The sequence below is a fragment of the Podarcis liolepis genome (genome assembly GCF_965112155.1).
Source record: "Podarcis liolepis genome assembly, chromosome: 6".
Lineage (NCBI taxonomy): Eukaryota > Metazoa > Chordata > Lepidosauria > Squamata > Lacertidae > Podarcis > Podarcis liolepis.
The window spans coordinates 70762528-70774090 of NC_139559.1; the positions used below are offsets into that span (position 1 = coordinate 70762528).

The following is an 11563-nucleotide window of genomic DNA, read 5'->3' on the forward strand; positions in this document are numbered from 1 at the left end:
CTGCCAGGCTGATAAGGAAGCTGAGCAGTATAGGCAAAGTCCACAAAGAACGTGGGATCAGACCGGATTGATTCAAGTAAAACTTGAATGATTAGCGATAAGACTCTACTCTTGTTCACGTCGCATAACCTGCTGACCAGCCTGCTTCGGTAAGCTCATTGTGGTTTGCAACTTGCCTTGGTAGAGACATGCAGATTCTTGGGGCCGCCGTCTAATGCCAAAGAAGAATAGGAATGGAACTGTTTTCTATCTCCCCAAGGATTAAGTGACATTGAGAACGAAGCCTGATCCTCTATTTCTGGATTCTGCTGTAGTTCGAGGGTAGCCCATGTGCAGGAGTTATTGGGCTACAGTTCCATCGCCCCCAGACAGCGTAGTCAGGGGTGGTGAAACATGTAGTCCCTCCGTATATATTGACTGTCCCCATTGTCGGAACCTTGAGAACTGGCTTTGATAGCAAGAAGAGGTATATTAGTACTGTAAGCATATAATGCATATAGCACATTGCAGCATAGAATGCAAATAGCATATTCCCACAACAAATATTCAGGATGACTCACTTACCACCTTGCCTTTAAACGAAAATTGTTGATGGCATCGTGTGAGAGGTTGCTGTGAATTTGGTGAAACAAATTGTCTGCCCGGTTGTTGTGAAGTATTTTTTTTTACTAACTTTATCGTTGATCATACTGAATTTCCAAAGAAGCATTAATCATGATTGAAACAGATATCTTAAATGGATGTGATGTGAGGAAATGCAGTTCCCAATGCAAACACTTCCTCTTTATGGTTTTAATAATTAAGCTCTTTAAACAGCGGGAGGAATGTGCGCTGAGAGAGCACACTAATGCAAATGCATTCATGTTTAATGTCAGAGCTTCCAGTTTCTCAGTCCCGGAGGCTTAATAAATCTTGGCCCAAGTTCTGTCACTTTATGTACCCATTTAGCAACCTGCTGATGAAAGAATACCCTGCGCAGAGACACACAAACTTTTCCCGGTCTATGTTTCTGCTCCTCTGGGAGCATTCAAGCTATGAGTCAAAGTGAAGTTATGACTTTCTACGTTTTGCTTTTAGGCAAGAAGTCTCATCTTAGGAAGACAACAGAAAAGAAACTCCCCACAAAAGAAACCATTGCAAAGCTGCAGCAGTCTGAAATATGGAAAATGGAGAATGAGTTCTACGAATTTGCACTGGAGCAGTTTCAATTTGTCAGAGCACACGCCGTCCGGGAAAAAGATGGAGAGTTGTACATTCTGGCACAAAACTTTTTCTATGAAAAGATTTACCCTAAATCGAACTAAGGACGATGCATCTTTTTAGGCTAGGGACTAAACCTTTGGGCCACATTCTTATTTTCAGCCCCAACTTGTAGATTGCTGATGCACCAACTGAGGCACCTCAGTCCTTGAGCTCAGTAAAATGAATTGTGGGTTCCTCAAAGAAGATGCCTGCTGACCAGATACATTGGTAATCCAAAAGTATAAACTTCAGTTTAATCTCAAAGAAGGCTGCTCTTCAACTCCTGCAGAAGCCTACATACACATTTACAGAAACTAACCACTTACCAATTATGTTGCTGAAACGATAAAGATGAAAGGCCTCTCTTTCCGCTCTTTTTGATTCATAGAACAGCTTATTTTAGTTAACCTCCTGGGAAGAGGAAGCTGTTGGTTCCCTAGCTTCAACATGGAAATTTGGGTTGTATACGTTTATGAATAATGTTAATAACCGGCTGACATCTGTGCTTTGTTCTTGTGAATTCATATCACATGAATCATGTTCAATCATGTTCTGCTGAGAAATGCTGCAGCTGGACTTGCCCATATTTTATCAGTGTGGGGTTTTCATTTTAAAGAGCTAAATTGATCATCAGTGTGTTTGAAAATTCAAATTCCATAGTGATCTTGTCAGAACGCCTAAAACCAAGGCAGTGTTTCTTTAATATCCTCTGCACTTCCAACTAATGTTGGGAAAACACCTCTTCAGAAGCTGGCTTTTGCCTGCACTTCAATATAAAACAAATAGTGAATTCTGTATCCTTGTTCCATAGATTCTTTGTACTTTAAAGAACTACTGGTGAATCCATATTATGACTCAACTAGTGAGCTGTGGTATGGTTAGGGGTTTCCTATTTAGATACTTTTACCTGTAGAATATTTTTACTAAGGTGCTTTATAATGTGTTTTAAAGCATTGCATTTGGAAAAAAAGGAATAAAATGCTGTAAATAATGCATATTTTATGTATTTGGACCAAAAGGTTATGGACAACTAGTTTAACACATTTTTGCACCAGTTTTGCCGTATGTGAAGTAGAAGCATCCCACCTGCCATTCAAATTCCAGTTTTGAGTTAACTCTTGGACATCGCTGAAATGCACTTCAATGACCTCAACAACTTTAAATACACAGTGTGTCTGTCCAGGAGCCCCCTTTGCAAAAAAGGAGAGAAAGAAACACCCTCCTTAATCTGCATCCTTTTATCATGCTTAAAAGGAAAAGGAAAACGGATGCCTGTGGCCTGGCCAAAAGAGATACACAGAAACTGACGTCAATGTGTTCAGGGCACTGTTTTATGTTACTTCAGTAAATGTGCATTTGCCATGATTAGCACCTTATAGTAACTTCTATACACGAGGTTGTTTAGCAGTTGGTTGTATACTGGGAAGCTCCATTTTAACAAAATTCTAGAAAAACTGCAGTTCTTCAAATTCCCTAGCTGCATTTGTTTTTACTGGAAGGTTTATGTTTTGTTTTTGTTTTTTTAAAATATATATATATATATTAAAGTTTGCAGATTTTTTTTTTAGTTCATTTAAATCCAGACTTTGAGCGTCATATTCTGTAGGATGTCAAAGTGCAGCATAGATGTATTGATAGAAGAACGTTACCAAAATTGTCCGCTATACGAACACAAAGTTGTTAGCTGTCTGTAAACTGAATGTTTTGATGCCAAAAACGGGATCCTGTTACAAAAGGGTAATGAGTATATTAAGGAAAGCTTTTAATTTGCTCTTCTTCTTCTTCCTTTTGCCTTGTTCTTAAAGATACAAAAAATAGCACCGCCTTCCTAGGCAGTTTCTTCTTTTTAGTCAGCAGTCATTCGTATTGTTCTTTGTTAATTTTTCCCCAATGTATGACCATGAGCCAGAGTGTTTTCATAGTCATGTTGGTTCCACTGAACGAGACGCAGAAAAAACAAAGACAAAACAAACTATCATTAGACCAATTTGCTACTTGCAACAGCGTGTTCAACGTCAGGTGCTGATGCTCAGAGCACAACCAGAATCATGATTGTCCAGGCTGATTGATATGTTAGTGGGCCTGTTGATTCCATTCTCACGTGTTAGGAAGAGAGTCTGAGTGCCTCAAAAACCACGGTCGATGTAGCATAGTGCCACCAAGTTGACTGAAAGTATGATTGTGCAAACAATTAGCAAAGCTGCCATTTGGACCCTTCAGAGCCGCGGTACAGCCTTCACGAGGTAGGCTGGTTACAATTCCCGATACTATATCCACTGTGTTGACATGTCCTCAAAACAAGAGGTGCATTTATATTAATTAGGTGTTAAGATATTTAGGCAGCCTGTAGAAACGGCTTTGGTAGTTAAGGTTTATTTTCGATATTCCGGCTGTCCAGTGTACAGTAATCTGAGGGTAAAACGCTAATGAACCCGGCGGGGCTTCTGAATAACCATGTCTAAGACCACACTGGCAGCGTAGTAAGCGAAAAATAGTTGACGGGTAGATAATAAAAGTAGAAAGTGTTGGTTTCCTATGTGCTCATCTTAAGCTTGAGCGATTGTGGACGGCTTAGCTTAAGTTACCCTAAGTCATAAATGAAATTTCTTGAGTTGCGTTTGGCATCGCCATGCCCCACTCTAGTTGGGGAAGATAACATTTCTCATGACGTTTTGGTTCTTCTCCCTAGTTGTGTAAGATGTTGCAGAACTGAGAGGTAGGCAATTTTGAAAATATTGGCAGAAATTTATAATGTGCATCCTCCCTGCGCTCTCTTCCATAATATATACTTTATTCATGAAGCGGCGGCAAACTACTTTTAAGGAGAGCACCGAATAAAGGTGCTTACAAAGTGAAAGGCAGGCATCTAAACGCTTTAAAACTCCCTTTGCAAAGAGATACTGAAAATGTGACTCGTACCGTCTGCTCATATGGACAGTATTTAAAAGTTTAGAAAGGAATGGTTTACCTATGGCTGTTTTTATGTTCTGCATGTATAAGATCTGCTTTGCAAGTGCAAAAACTAAAATCCAGTTTCTGGTTCAACAGCTGCAAGGAGAAGCTTTGGGGGTTCATTATCTGAATTTCAGGGGGAAGAGGGAGGAAGTTCAGAGCCTAGGTCTCGGGGGTCTTGTTCACTCAGGACTAAAATACTCTGGACTTAGCTATCACGGTTTACTTTTCTGCTGTTCCTTAGTTTCTTTCCACCCAATTTTTCAGACAGTTCCAAATACTTTGAAACCTTGTTTCTCAAGGTTTCAAAGCTAACCATTACCACTAGCATGGTTATATGGATTGCGTTCTCATTTGCAGCGCTTATAAAATTGGCTGGAACGTAATCAAGTATGAGTGGCTGCCCTGCTCACACATGGCAGGTCCTTCAGACACAAAGGCAAGCCATGGTTTCTCTTCCCCTCTTTTCCCTGCAAATCCCTGGATAACCTCCCAAACCATGGTTTAGAGTGTGAAACCTCATCCCAACCCAGACAGTGATTTTGTGTTGCTGACAAGCCATGATGGCTTGTTGGAACATTGTTCTGCAGGCAAGGTTTGCAAACCAGTTTGAAACCGTGTTTTCAGCTCCTGATTTTGATGGCTGTTTGTAAACCATGGTTTGTTGTGAGATTGGAGATCAGGAATCATTTCTGTTTTGAGTTTCCCTGCTCTTTAAGAGGCGGCCCCCTGAAAAAGCTCTTCTCAAGGTCAGGAGCCCTCCAGAGTAGCATCCTATAAAGGGGCTGCTGTCATAGAAAAATTTGCACAGCATATTAACAGGTGATGGATCTTGCCCATTGTTTTCTCGACACAGAGCCATGAATATACCACTATGGGGGGAGAGCTGTTTAAAATGTTTGGATCTGAACGTAAAATGTTGGAAAGGGGTGGAGAGGAGTGTTTTGACCAGAAAAATGTATGCCAGAGTTTCCAAGCCCAATAGTATATGCCAGGACTATTGTGACTAATTCCCGCCCTGCCCCCCAATGGGGAACTTATTTTCCCAGTTTAATTGTCAACCAGAAATAAACTTGTATTGGCTATTGAATAAAATATATTTTTTCAAATTGTAGCCCACAATCCCTGGTGACAATTGCCTGTAGATTTAAGTTCACTGAAATATTTTGATGCATGCATTGAAAAGTACAGTTAGGAACATTGGAATACGGAATTCATTGACAAATCACTAGGTAGCGAGGGACTTCGTTTCTCTTTGCTTGTTTATACATGTTTGGTGAAACCTGGAATTCTAGATGGGTTTCTATATCTGCCATAACATTCCTGATTATGATAGTATTTTCTTGAGCTATTGGATCATTACAGATTATTGTATGAGAGTCCACATCCATACAGGAAAGGGCAGTACTATTCACGTGGATGGGAGACTTGGATAATTGTGTGCTTGCTTTGCTGTGTTGAATTTAAATGGGAGATCTATACATGCAAGCACTGTGGAATTGGGACACAAGTATGGAGAGGTTGCATTGTGGCACTAGTCTATGAGTGTTTGTCTACTCTGCAAGTGAAACTGTTTTAGTCATGGTTTGGCAGGTCAGGCACCCTAAGTATATCCTATTCATTTCTGGGTCCAGTTTAATGCGCAGCTTTTAACCTTTGCAGCCTTTAAACTGGACTCCAGTAGTATATCCGAACTACCGCTTGCACCCATATGAGCCTACCAAGGTGTTAAGATCAGCTTCAGAGGCTCAGCTGTCTGGCTCACCATTACAATTATTTAATTGCAGGTACCAGAGACAGGGCCTTGTTAGTGGTGACTCTTGGCTTCAGAATGCCCTCTCCAGGGATATATGCATGGCCATATTGATACTGGCTTTTAAAATAACTTCTAAGACTTTATTTCAATCCATGTGTGCTTGATGCGCCGGTTCATTAATTTTATTTGTTACTGCTCTTAGAGGATTGTTTGGGGCCCTTTGTTTTTGTTTTGTATAAAAAATTATGAACAGCTAGGCTCTGGAAGGTGGATTAGAAATCTGACAAATAGCCTACATTTCTTCCTTACAAATGAGAGATGCTCCCTCCCTCCTGAATTCACTGAATTTTGTTCTTCTAGAATCTGCAACCTGCAAATTCACTTACGAAAGCGTGCAAATTGAAGAGCTGAACAGTATTTCAGATTCTAATTATTGGTACCTTTTTTGGAAAACTTTAACGTGCAGAGCCATGTGGTCTGAAGCAAAGCTTTATACATAGAATATTTTTGCGAGCAAGTGCTTCAAAATATACAAATGTGTTCATTCACGGACTTGTTCAAACACTGTATATTCTTAGAGACTTAAGCGATGCTTTCTGAAAAAGCGGTCTATTTCCGAATCTGTATTGCTGCCGAGACACTTTACATTTCTGAATACAGGCAGCTGCCACGTCATTCCCATCCTAAACATTTGCCTGTGTTTAAAACCTTCTGGTCCTGTATCCATGCCCTTGGCAACAAAGCCTTACTGATTTCCGTGAGATTTGCTTCCAAGTAAGTATGCATAGGATTGCAGCCAGAACAGCAGATCAAGTTGTGGCTTTTTAAGCGGAAGGGGGTGGGGCGGAATACATCATGTGGCATTAGAAGTGTTTTGTATAAAGAAAATATGGTGCCTAAACTATGCTGCAGAGAAAGCATGCTGAAAAGCCTGTCTCACACACTGCCAATTTAGCTCTTAAAAGGTGGATCATTTTATGAGTCCTAGAGATCAGACCAGAAAGAGATTTTGAGGGGGAAAAGCGTGTAATCTACGATCAGCTGCCAGAATATATCCTATTTTAAGACCATGTAGCTATGTAAACTTTCGTGGCACCTATTTATAAACTGAAACCCTTGTAAAGATTTTTTTTTTAATAGCAGGTTTGCTTTCAAAAATCTGTTTAGATGCTTGTTTTTCCCCTCGTACCGAAATTTTAGAAAATGGAAGCCGTAGCTTCTGTGTTAGTTCGAGCATTTCAGAAGCAGTGTCGAATGTAATATTGAGAACTTGGATTGTGCCTCATTATTTTTTTAATACACACAGCTAAATGGTGCCTTTCCCCCCCCACAATCCATGTTAGAAGATGCTCGCCCCCTCTCTCGTTTTCCTTCCTCTTCACGTGCTGATTTCAGTTGTGCAATACTCCCAAATCTAAAACCGTTTTGTCACATCTGTTTGAGATAATTGCTTCATCCCCCCCCCTGTACTTTGCTGAGAGCTTTCTGTTGTTGAAGTGTTTCAGTTGATTACCTAATGCAAATGATATATAAAATAAAATGCCCAATGGGAAAGGGGGTGGAGAGTCTAGTGTCTTTTTTTTCTTCTTCCAGAAAATAAAATCTCAGATATTCAAATTGCCAGGGCGGGGGGAGTCTGTACAAAAATGCACACATTTGGGTTTAAAAAGTATAAATATCACAGGCATGGTTTCTCTTTATTGTTGTCCCATTTCTGCAGTCAAACCAGCCTCAAATACAGTGGTAATTTGTTCCGGAGGTCCGTACTTAACCTGAAACTGTTCTTAACCTGAAGCACCACTTTAGCTAATGGGGCCTCCCGCTGCTGCTGCGCTGCCAGAGCATGATTTCTGTTCTCATCCTGAAGCAAAGTTCTTAACCTGAAGCACTATTTCTGGGTTAGCGGGAAACTGCCAGGGAGATAGTGTCCATCATGAGCCCCCAAGCCGGAGTTCTGGACGATCCATCGGCCTCCCGTAGACAGGCAGATCCAGCAGTTAGCGACACGAAGCCTCTGGAAATTCCTAGCCACATTCCAGGGCTGGGTGTACACTGTTTATCAGCAGAAACACAGCCAAAAGCTTGCACCGCAGAAGAGCATATTTTACAGACTTTATTTAGCGTATAACAGAACAAAGAAAACACGACCGTTCTGTGTCAGCATCTTCGGCCAACTGAGAAAACGAAAAGAATCTCAGCAAGAACATAAACATCCTGTGACTAGGACATGCGCAGACTCTGTTACTCACAAAGCCTGCTCCCTTTAAGGTGGAACGGAAATATCCTAACATCCTCCCCCTTTCCGTGTAACCTGTTGTACCTGTGGTTCACTCAATTGCAACCTTTGTACATAAACCTTATGTTGTTCTTTGTTAACAACCTTAGACAACAGATCAGCAGGAATTTCATTTCCTGCCATGTAGGACACCTGAATCAGTCCTTTCTGAATACACTCTCTTGCACGATGTAGCTTAATCTGCAAGTACTTGGTTCTCTGCTTGCAACTCTCGGAGTTCAGCAAAGCCAAACACGATCTATTGTCTTGATACACTTGTATAGGACATTTTACAGACACTCTGATGTCCTTAAACAGTTGCATCAACCATTCACAATCCATGAGTGAAAATGACAGAGCATTGAGTTCTGCTTCACAGGAACTTAGGCTCACTGTTGTCTGCTTCCTGCACAACCAGTCAAACAGGCAGTGGTTGTACATGTAGCATACTCCAGAAGTGCTTGTACCATCCGTGGTGTCACTTCCAAAACTTGCATCTGCAAAGATTTCAAGACCTCCAGTCTTCTGACTGGTGAACCTCAGCCTGTAGTGCATAGTCCCTTTCAAATAGCGGGCTATGCGCTTCAGAGCTTTCCAATCCTGAACCGTAGGATTGTTGGCATGTCTGCTAAGCAGATTACAGCTTACAGCTATGTCAGGTCTTGAACATCTGGCAATGAAATTCAGCTTGCCTAGAATGCATCTGTATAGCGTTGTGTCAGAAAACGCTTCAGCAGTACTGTCTACCTGGTAACCTGTCACCATCGGTGTGTCTGCTGGGTTTGCATCAACCAAATTCAACCTGGTTAATACATCAGCAATTTTCTGTGTTTGGTGTACCAGAAAATTACCTGCTTGGTCCCTCTCCACCTGCAGAGAAAGATAGTTGGATACCTCACCAAGATCCTTCATGTCAAAGTGCTCCTTCAGCTGAGCTAGGGTGCTTTGGTAAAAAGCCTGATTCTTCCAAAACATCAGAAGATCATCAACAAAACATAAACAATACAGTTTGTTTTGCCCCTCCTCCTTGACAAACACACATGGATCAGCTTTGCCCTGGTGAAAACCTAGAGAAAGCAATGTCTCAGTGAGTTTTGTGTTCCAACACCTGGCACTCTGCTTGAGACCATATAAGGATTTCCGCAGTTTACAGACCATACCCTTCTGTATCTCCATCCCATCAGGTGGAAGCATGAACAGCTGTTCATTCAAAATCCCGTACAAAAAAGCTGTATTAATGTCGTGGTGGGAAACATGCAGTTTCTCCTCCGCAGCGACCTTGAGCATCAGCCGAATGCTCTCATATTTGACTGTGGGTGAGTAGGTCTCGTGGTAATCCTGTCCTGGTACCTGTGAAAACCCTCTGGCAACCAATCTGGCTTTGTGTCTGACTACCTTGCCATTCTGGTCTGTCTTGGCCTTGAAGACCCATTTGCTGCTAACCAGTCTCATTCCTGGGACTACCGGTACCAGTTCCCAAGTTTGGTTCCTGTTCAAGGAATCAACTTCAGCCTTCATGGCATTTAGCCAAGGCTCAGCATCTTTAGAGGTCAACTCCTGAACCTCTTTGAAGCTTGAAGGTTCCCACACCTTCTCTGAGCTACTAAGAACAGCAGTTGCTGTCTTAGCAAACTCATCAGCATACCTCTTTGGAGGTCTGCCCTTGGTCGCCCTTTCAGATCTGCGTACTAGACGCAAGTCTTCTGGACTCATCTCCTCTTTCTTAGGAGAAAAGTGACCAATGGTGAACAGTGGTTCTTCCAGTTCATTGTCAGACGCATCAGATGGTCTGACTGAGGCCTTTGCGCTCTGGTAGTCTGCTGTGTCATCACTTTCACTGACATCAGCAGCAGCGCCGCCCACTGAACTGGAATCTGAACTCTGATCATCATCATCCTCATCCTCATCCTCATCATCCTCATCAGCAGCTTCCTCAGCTTTAGCTGCTTGCTTGACATCACCTTCATCCTCCTCTGGGTAACTCTGGAAAATTCCCACATTTTCCCCCCACTTAGGATTGTACTCAACACTCCTTGTGAACTTAATGGATTTAGAGTCAGTCATCCATACCCTGTATGCACCTTTTTCGTACCCCATGAACAAACCATGTGCCCCACGCTTCCCAAGCTTGTTGGTTTGTTGTGTGCGTACCCACATGTCAGAACCAAAAATTCTCATGTGTTTGGTGTTGGGTTTCTTGCCAAACATCTTCTCATAGGGGGTACAACCAATGGGTGATGACAATCTGCGATTAACGGTATAAACCAAATTCCCCAAAGCCTCCCCCCAAAACTTATCAGGGAGATTGGCATCATGCAACAAGGTTTTGATTCCTTGCAGCAATGTTTGATTTGCTCTCTCCGCAAGCCCATTCATCCATGGCGATCTGGGCGTTGACATGTCATGCTGGATTCCCTTCTCAGTCAGGAAAGCTTCAAACTGCTGAGAAGTAAACTCCCCGCCCCGATCAGTAAAAAAACAAGAAATACGTTTACCGTGCACATTCTCCAACCAAGCACAGAATTCCTTAAACTTTGGAAACGCTTGCGATTTCTGTTCGAGCAAATACACATGAATGTACCTGGAAAAAGAATCAATCAGAATCATGAAGTACCTTGCTCCTCCTAAAGAGGGCGCTAGTGGACCAACCAGGTCCGCATGCACTAGCTGGTAGGGTTTGGAAGCCTGCCTGCTAGACTCCTTGCCTTTTGGAGCAACCTTCACCTTGTTCTCTGCACAAGATACACATTTCATGTGAAATTTACAGGGTTTGTAGTTCAAACCTTCAACCACCTCTGGCATCTTGGCCAGTGCCTTCCAAGAGAGGTGACAAAACCTTCGATGCGCATCATGAATGCAACCTGCATGAAGAACTTTGTTAGTTTGTGCAACACAACAAGAATCAGCATTAGATACAACAGCAGTGTCCTCATAAGTTATATGGAACAAACCATCCATAAACTTTGCATGCAAATAGTCCTCTTTGCCTTTACTGATGACACAGACGCTCCTCTTGAAGGAAATCTGAAAACCACGCCCAGTAAGCTGTGGGACGCTCAACAAGTTGCTTGCAGCGCCTGGAACATATAGTACACCGCTGATGGTTGTGTGCAAACTTGCAAGTCTCACAGTCCCTTCTCCAGCAATTTGCAACGTCCTTCCATCAGCCAGGTGGATCTCACCTTCCTGAGGCTTGAAGGAGATAAAGAGATGCCTGTCCTTGGAGATGTGGCGCGTGCAGCCTGAATCCACAACAAAGTCGCCTTTGGCTGTTGGAGCAGTCTTTACAGCAAGCAAACCCTTGTTTTCCAGCGGTTTGGGCTTTTGCAGCTTGCCCC

The 11563-nt window shown here is 42.3% G+C and overlaps 1 protein-coding gene across 2 annotated transcripts in view; it reads left to right on the forward strand.

Annotated features, from left to right (window-relative positions):
• HS2ST1 (heparan sulfate 2-O-sulfotransferase 1) overlaps positions 1 to 7508 on the forward strand; it is an 88488-nt gene extending 80980 nt beyond the window's left edge. For both annotated transcript variants that reach the window (XM_083511215.1, XM_083511214.1), the window contains exon 7: positions 1078 to 7508. In XM_083511215.1, the coding sequence (XP_083367341.1) occupies positions 1078 to 1304 (227 nt within the window). In that variant the 3' untranslated portion in view covers positions 1305 to 7508. The remainder of the gene's footprint in view (positions 1 to 1077) is intronic.
• The last annotated feature ends 4055 nt before the right edge of the window (positions 7509 to 11563 follow it).